The sequence below is a fragment of the Petaurus breviceps genome, unplaced genomic scaffold (assembly GCF_028583685.1).
Source record: "Petaurus breviceps papuanus isolate PSGF00001 unplaced genomic scaffold, PetGlider_PUasm1.0 227, whole genome shotgun sequence".
Lineage (NCBI taxonomy): Eukaryota > Metazoa > Chordata > Mammalia > Diprotodontia > Petauridae > Petaurus > Petaurus breviceps.
The window spans coordinates 11,914,213-11,923,021 of record NW_027185896.1 but is presented as its reverse complement, the minus strand read 5'-3'; the positions used below and the strand labels follow the sequence as shown (position 1 = coordinate 11,923,021).

Genomic DNA, 8,809 nt, shown 5'->3' with positions numbered 1-8,809 from the left:
TAAGCTCAGAATATCGAATGAGGCATATTTATTAACTGTTCCTTTGTCTCTCCTGCTTTTTATCTGGTTACATATTTCTTCCCCCCCTTTTTTCCTCAACCAAGTAGATTCCCCTTTCCTCTCTTCCCCTTCAGCTACCTGTTCATTCATTTAAAAAAAATTTTTTTTGGTGTAGAGGCTTTCCAAAAAACATTTCTCTCACTCTCTTCATTATTCATGTAATCTTTCTGTTTACTTTAGGCCCTCATTTTCTCTGAACCATGACCCCTATCTCTCTTTTCTGCAATCAAAGATTTCAATATATCTCAAACCAAACTGAAAGCCAAAGAGCCACAATCTGAGTCAGGAGCCAGAACTGCTGAAGAATGGACTTAGTACTCTGAATTTTCTCTTTAACCAAATGGGGAAAAGTATTCCACTTTTTAAAAAACCTTTGAGGAAACAAAAAATTAAATGGAAGTTGTACAAGGTAGACGAGATTAATGAAGGTAAACAAAGTGAAGTTACTGAGGCTAAACAGCTAGGTGGGGTTTCTTGGAATATTCTGAGAAAAAGTTCCATATTAACTGATTATTGATTATAACAAGTCAAGTGTGTGCTCTCCATTATTCTGTCCTGGGGTTAGCAATATTTCTGCAAGGAAAGCACCTTCATAATCCTTCAGGTTATTAATATCTAGCCCATACATAGAACTTTGCAGCAATGTCAAACTCTCTAGAAACACAATAATGTAAAATGGGCCTAGAATCCTGATTCCATGCTTGGAACTTCCACCTAATGGTTCAGGTTTGGCCCTTTGGGATCAACCAGAACAAGTTATCCCTTATTCCATGTAACTCCCCTCCCCGACCAAATACTTGAAGATAACCATCACACACTCCATAAATTTTGCCTTTTCCAGATTAAATATTTGTTTCCTTCAACCAATCTACATGTGGCATTGTTGTACCCGAAACACAAGCAAGACCCAAATAATTTAGAAGGGGATCCTTTATTGGTGCCCTATCCCAAATCAAACAGCATCAAGCCGCCAGCAAAGCCTCAGCTTTTAAAGGCAAGCCACATGGCCAATGGTTAGGGATTATGTAAGCAGGAGCTTGCAGAGGCTAAAATCAGTGATTGTTCAGTATACATTTTGAAACTTCCTCACCTGCCAGTTTCCCTAGGTGGAGCTAAACCTGGCAGTTTGCTTACTTCCATGAAAGAGAGCTTATTGAGGGAGGGAAAAGGGATCAAGGGAACCAGAATGAGGCCATGTACAACAGTATGAACTTGAGGTGCCTCATTATCCTACTTGCCCTCCTCTGGAACCCTCCAGTTTATCAATCTTCCCCAAAATGTGAGAGGACAATGAAGAATAATGGTGGATCCTACTGGGGTCTGTAACCCTAAAGGGAGAGAAATATTAGCTGTGGGGAAACACAGTGATGACCATCACCAAATATTAAATAATGCTTGAATCCAAGAATTATGAAAACACAGGAGTGGGTGGATGGCAGACCCTATCTGGAGCAATTTAAAAGCAGTGACAGCAGCTGTTAGTACCAAAGGCTCCAACCCTTCAGATTCTGGAGCCATGAATCTCAATGGAGTTTGCTTCCCAAACTACTTGGACAACAGAAGAGGTTATGAATATATGTGAGATTTTTCCATTATTCATTTCAATCACAATGAAATGCTTTAATGATTCAATGCTTTTGCCAGAGTCCTATTGGCACTGTGGGCAACTAAATACCTACATCGGAGTGATTTCTGTGGTTCTCTGTCAAGTCCTCTCTCCAGCAGGAATCCCTCCTCCAATAATGAGCCTAAGTTTTGCACCTGACCTTAGGGTTCCTTTGTTTCCCCTATTGCCTTCCCACTTGTTCCACCAGGCCCCATCAGGGTCATGAAGGCCAATATCAGCCCTAGCAGGCCCAGGCATCCCCTGTCCCAAATATATGTAGACATACTAGTTCATGTTCCAGGGACTGGTAACCATTTCAAACTTGGGACAAATGGACAGATAGCTGCCCCATAAGTAGTTAGATCGACAGAATGGTAAATGTACCAGGGATGGAGACACACAAAGTTAATTGTCCCAAGAAAGGACAAATACAGGCTGGTATTTGTCCCAGACATAGAAGGCTAATTGTTTCAATGATCAAGTGTCTAGACCAACTCATGTCAGGAGGGGTTGCGTAGCCTAGAGAAAGGGAGTGCCTAATTCAGAGGACTCAGTATGGTATAGGGGAAAGGCTTGGGTTCAAAATGTGGTTCTGCTCCTTAAGGTCTATGTGACCTTAATTAATAGTAACTCCTGCTTCTATAACAATAGTAGTTATTTTTTTCTATAGAACTATAAAAAGTTTGAAAAGAGCTTTCCCCACAATAATCCCATGAAGTAGCAGTATAGGTATTATTTATTTCCTTGCAGATTAAGAAATTAAGGTTCTTATGCCCAAAGGGCTATAAAAATGTGCATATCCTTTGACCCAGCAATACCATTTCTAGGGATGAATCCCAAAGAGATCATAAAAAATACCCACGTGTACAAAAATATTTATAGCAGCTCTTTTTGTGGTGGCCAAGAACTGGAAATTGAGGGGATGCCCATCAATTAGGGAATGGCTAAACAAGTTGTGCTATATGAATGTAATGGAATACTACTGTGCTATAAGAAATGATGAACGGACTTCAGAAAAACCTGAAAAGACTTATATGAACTGATGCTGAGTGAAATGGAAGAACAATGTACACAGTAACAGCCACAGTGTGTGAGGACTGATTTTGACACACTTAGCCCTTCTCAGCAATGCAATGACCTAAAACAATTCCAAAGGACTCATGATGGAAAATGCCAGTCACATCCAGAGAAAGAATTATGGAATTGGAATGCAGAGTGAAGCAGACTATTTTCTTGTTTTGTTTTTTCTTTCTCATGGTTTTTCCCATTCATTGTAATTCTTACATGACCAATGTGAAAATGTGTTTAATAATAACGTATGTATAGAGCCTATATCAGATCACAAGCCTTCTTAGGGAGAGGGAGAAAACTTAAAACTTAAGGAAGTGAATACTGAAAACTAAAAATAAATAATTAACTGGGGGAAAAATAAAAATAAAAAAAGAAACTAAGGTTTTGAGATTGACTTGTCCAGGGTCAAGTGTTCCCAACTCAACACTATACTGCCTCTCTGGTCTTACAGATGGTTTTCCTATCTATAAAATGAAGGAATTTTAATAGATCAGTGGTCTCCAAATTGTGGGTATGTGTCATAAGATGATAAATTGAGGCATGGAAAATATTTTAAAATATTATTTTATATTTAATGTTAAATTAATTTTAAATTAATATTAGCATTTATAATTAAATTTTCAATAATATTAAAATATTTGAAACGATTTCTATTTTTAGATAAGAAATTAGTCTTTAGTAATGTATTATAGCTTAGTCATGATGACCTCACTTAGTCCATGTCAGTTCCCATGATTCACGTGGTGTATGTGAAGTATGATGAAAAAAAGAGTTGGAGTTCCAGCAGGGGGAGGTTGAGTGCAACGCTCATTCATTCATTCTCTTTCAATGTATTTGCAATGTTATAGTTTATATTTGACCAGTTTATTTAAGTGAATGTGTTAGCAGAGCCCATTATTTAGTTTTGACTAAATGAACCTTCACCAGACAAGTATCTTGAATTTCCTAAGAAACTGCAGATTGATGATAATAATAAATAAAATGAGTAAGGGCAGATCCGACACTTCTAGCATAAATTCTGTATCTGCCATATTATGAGGTTTAAAAAGTAACAATTTCATCAGATCTGACACCCCAAATCAAAATTACCAAGATTATTTGAAAAACGGATTTATATCTGTCATTAACAATGAACCACTCACTGCCCTAAGTATATATCATACCCTGAGATATTAGCTAATAATATGAAGCCATCATAATTAGCAAGATGTTTTAAAACTAAGCTTTTGTTGCTAATAATGTTAATAATGTTACCCACAAAACTCTCATGTCTGCACATTAAAAACCTTGAAGAATTTTATAAGCAATTTCAGAATCTTTTTTTTTTAGATGAAGAATTTGTGAGTTTTGAGTTCCTTTGTTAAAAATATAAAAATGCAATACCTTCTTCTGGCCAGTTTGAAAGAACAAATAATGGACATGGGGAAAATGGGGATTTACTAACCAAGTTTTATCAAAAACCTTTACATAATTGGACTGGACTGAAAAACAAGTATCCACAATTTAGCAGGCATAGCTGGCAATGTACTTCTTCCATTTGGATCTATGTATGTCTGCATTCCTTTTTCCAAATATGACAGCTATTAAAACCAAGAATCAAAAGGTCAAACTTGGAACTAGACCTTTAAATGACTATCACAGTGGTAAACCAAGATTTTCAAAAATGATTAAGTATAACGTTCTAGTGCTCTCACTTAAAACTATTAATATTTGGTGAAAGCAAGATTTTTTTAATTAATAATTTAAAATATCTTATTTGGTTTATATTTTTGCGCACATTTTATACAACTATTAGTACAGTAGTACATATTTATCACTTGTAAGTAAACATACATTTATTAATGGTGAATAGTCAAAAATATTTTACTGATGTGGATGTGTCATCAAAAAAGCTAGAATACCACTGGACTAGATGATCTCTCTGGTTCCTTTCAACTTTATATAAATCTTTTGAGTTAGACACCCTTAGGCCATAGGTCCAATTAACTTGAGCACTTGCTTTGGTTCAAGAATGGGGATGGGAGAAAAGAGAAATTCTCCCTAAGATTTCCAGTGGGTTAGTGGAACAAGGAAAATGAGCAATTTCTAAGTGGTTAGATTGTCCAAGGATAATTCTGCTTCCAAGTATAGAGTAATTTGGGTTTTGCAAAAAAAGCACCCCTGGGAATGGCTCCTAGGCTACCTATATGTCCCACTTTACATGTGCTGGGACCAGATTTCATTAATTCTCCTTGTTCCCTACCTCTCAGACCTCCTGCAAGATAGGAGCATGGTATAGGGGTAAGAGTGCTTGACTTGGAGACAGAAAATCTAAGGGATTAAGCCTTGGCTGTGTCACTTAATAAAAGTTACATGACCTTGAGCAACTTTGTCTATTCTGGGCTTTAATTTGTCTATAAAATCAAACTAGTGATACTTGCACTATTTGCCTCACAGGGTTAGGAGGAAAAGTGCTTATGAGTCCACAAGAAAGTATTAGAGAAATGTTCCCCTTTATCATTAGGTGGACCAAGTGACCCAGAGGAATAGTAAATGAAGTGACATACCTCTCCTAGCTTAACCCTCTGCACACCTAGGTCCCTTGGTATTCCTATCCCATTGGCATATATATGATCTGTTTCTGCAAGGGGTATACTGGGAGGCCCCCAAAAGGCAAATTACCTAAGAGTTAAAACATTCCCTCAGGTTACAACCACCACGGTATCTAAGACTAGGAATGTCAAACTCTGATAGAAACTGAGGCTATTAAAATACATGAGGATCCCTATGGGCCACAAAGTGACTTAAGTCTTAAATGTAATATTATGTTTTATGATATCTTGTTAAATATTTCCCAATTACATTTCTGTATTTGGTTTGAGCTGCACTTGGGAATGTTGTGGACCATGTGGGGCACCTGTTTTTGACAGCTTTGATCTAAGACTAATGGTTTCTCAGGCCCACCCCAACAGATTTTTGTGAGCTGGGAAAACCCAAGGGAGCAAGAAAGGGCAAAGAAAGGAAACCTGGGCACTTGGGAGCAAGAAAGGGCAAAGAAAGGAAACCTGGGCACTAACTATCATATGCCCCACCCTAGGTCTCTCAGGGCCCAAGCTAAGTTCCCTGTGGTGGGCACATAAGGATTTCGATTTTTTTTTTAATACTTTTTGCGGCTCGGAGTTCCCAGAGTAATCTCTGTTGATGAGAGATGTCTGCTCTTACCCTGATGCAGCTCAGAACCATAGTTCACAGTTTCTGGGGAGCTGCTAATAAAACAAACCCCACCAGGAATGACAGCCACATATTTATAATGAACAAAAATGTTTTATTGGAACATATACACACAGGGAAGAAAAGAGGTATCTGCATCATCAAATATGGAATGTTTAAGAAATAGGTAAAATAAATAAAGACTCCAAGGTTTGTGAGCTCCAGTGACCCCTCCCCTATACTCCCTGGGGCTCCTCCCCAACCCAGAGCAGCCAATACTCTGGAATACAAAGAGTTGCAACAGTGCTCTCTGCAAACAGGTATGCGTTCAAATGGTTTATTCCCCACTCTCATCACTTATTTCTGTAATAATATCTATTAAGCTTTGAAGTCCAAAAATGTAGCCTGTGTCCTGGCCTTCATGTACAATGCTGTCCTCTCCGTAGTGCCTGCAGGTAGTATGGGCAAAGTCTATCATGCGGATATCCACCGTGCTGATGGCTGGCTTGTAGGCGTAGGCTCCTGCCGATTCATCTGATGATTCCTCAGACAGATCCTCCAGGTCCTCGGGGTCTGAGTCCACAGCCACCTCTGGCAGCTCCTTGCCATCATAGATGATAAGCAGTGAGCTGGAGTAGAATCGGTAGGACTCCTGGGTTTCTAACACTGATTTCAGCTCTGTCAGTTTCTTTATGATAGGCTCAAAGAGTTCTCGGCGTAGGTACCTGCCATTATGAAAAAACTGGTAGAGAGCTTCCTTGAACCCCTGGACAGAGAGTTTTCTCCCGTGGTATTTGTTCATGAACATGAGCTGGCCACTCCCTGTCTGGTAGACCTGCAATGGAGAAAAAATGTCAAGGCCCCCCCAGATTAAAGAAAGGTCATGTGCAAAGAAGGGCAGGTTGTCCTGAGACTCATCACTCCTCCCTCACTTTAGAACCTAAATTACTTAAAGGTTTCTTTCTGCCCTTGGCATTTTCCATTGAAAGGGAGAGTCAGAACTTATATCAGAGCAACAGATTTAGGCAAAGACCTGCAAGCTTGTTCCACAAACTGACCAGATGACCAGAAAGAAAACCACTCCTCTCCGAGGCAGGCAGCAAAGGAGGCAGTGGGAATGGTGACAGTGGCTCTATCTATATGTAATCCAAAGGAAAGGCTCTACACAAAGGCAAAGGAATTACTGTAACCCGTTCTTTAAGAACAAAATCTTTTCTTTGGTGCTACCATCTAAGACAATGCAGGGCCACATAGTGGCAATACAACATAACAAATATTAAACACCTGCTTTGTGCAGAATATTTTGTTAGGTACCAAGGGAAATGTGATGTTTACATAAGATGCTAAGTCCTTTCCTCACAGAGGTTACAGTTTACTAAGGGGATAACACTAACAAATAATTATAATACATATTACATGAGAAATACATTAGAGAGGTTTAAAGTTCTATGTTGAATACTAAGGAAGAAATTGTCATTACTGACTGAGGGGGATCAGGAAAAAACTTCCTAAAGGGAGTATGTAAATGGGAAGGGAAGAAATATAATAGAAGGGAAAATGAAAACATTCCAGGTACAAGGACAATATGAACGAAGGCAGGGAGGCAGTACAAAAGTTAAGGACAAGACTAGGGACAGAGTAGTCTCGTCTCACTAGAACCCAAAATATGTAGATTGCAGACATACTAGGTTAAGGTTGCAAACCTAAGGTAATCTCAGATTGTGAAAGGCCTTGAATGTTAACCACAAAAGTCAATCTCAGTTTAGGAAACATGAAATCCTCTAATTCTTAATCTGACTGAACCAGCTATTTCTAGCCTCTCAGCTGCCCTGAATCAAGGGTCTCTTCCGGTCATGTCCTTCACAGGGTCAACTGGGTTAAGTGAGCACCTTACCTACTCACACAGAAAATGGGCAGAACCAGGAACAGACTTCAGCACTACTGATAGGGAATCAGACGTTATCAGGAAGAGTATCTCCCACTCCTAAGACCCCCACAGCTTTCTCTGTGTCTCCCTCTTACCATATCCCTGTCATTTGTCATAGTTACATGTCCATATCTTATCTCTCTCCTCCTTCCTAACATAAATTACATCTGATAAGGAATGGAAACAGCATGAAACTATAGAAAGACTACTGGTTACGGAGACAAGATCTGGGTTTGAATCCTGTTTCTGGCATTTAACTGTGAGCTAGTCTCACCTATGAAATGATGATCATAACAATTTCACTCTCTTTCCAAAGCTCCCATGAAGAAGTGTTTTGTAAACTGTCATAAATGACAGAAATAATTCATAAGTGCTTAAAAGGAGCAAAAAGGGGCATGGGAGGAAATACCAATCTCTCCCAAGTAAATGTCCAACCACCAGAGAATGTGGCAACCTATGAGGCAACATGGTTCAGAGATCTGTAGTCAGAAAATCTTGGTTTGAATCCTGGCTATTCTTGCCACTATACTACCTATTTAATTACTTCATCTCTCTGAGCCCTAAAGGTCTCTAATCTGAAACACTAGATAGCAGAAATATATGATCACTCAAATAGGTTCCAGATCTAAAATCTTAGATACCTGTGTACCCTACGCTATCACAGGACCTATTAACCTATCATATTTGGGATGCCCTCCCTCTCTTGTACCTTCTTATTAATTTAAATGCTGCCTCCTCCAGGAGAGCTCACCCCTTTGACCTCACATAATAATATGTTCTTCTTGAATGAACTTACCATCTACTAATGTATTATAGCCATGTTTTATTTTCCTACTAGATTGTGAGCTAGTCTCTGAAGGCAAGAATTACATCATCTCTAAACTTTCTATTTCTAACAGCATCCAACATAGGCTTCTCCACATGAGGAGCTAGCTTATTAATATATGATTGCTTAA

The 8,809-nt window shown here is 38.8% G+C and overlaps 1 protein-coding gene across 3 annotated transcripts in view; it reads right to left on the bottom strand.

Annotated features, from left to right (window-relative positions):
• Positions 1 to 6,020: 6,020 nt before the first annotated feature.
• The window catches only part of IP6K2 (inositol hexakisphosphate kinase 2), a 47,176-nt gene continuing 44,387 nt past the window's right edge, over positions 6,021 to 8,809 (bottom strand). For all 3 annotated transcript variants that reach the window (XM_069095780.1, XM_069095781.1, XM_069095782.1), the window contains one exon: positions 6,021 to 6,761. In XM_069095780.1, the coding sequence (XP_068951881.1) occupies positions 6,264 to 6,761 (498 nt within the window). In that variant the 3' untranslated portion in view covers positions 6,021 to 6,263. The remainder of the gene's footprint in view (positions 6,762 to 8,809) is intronic.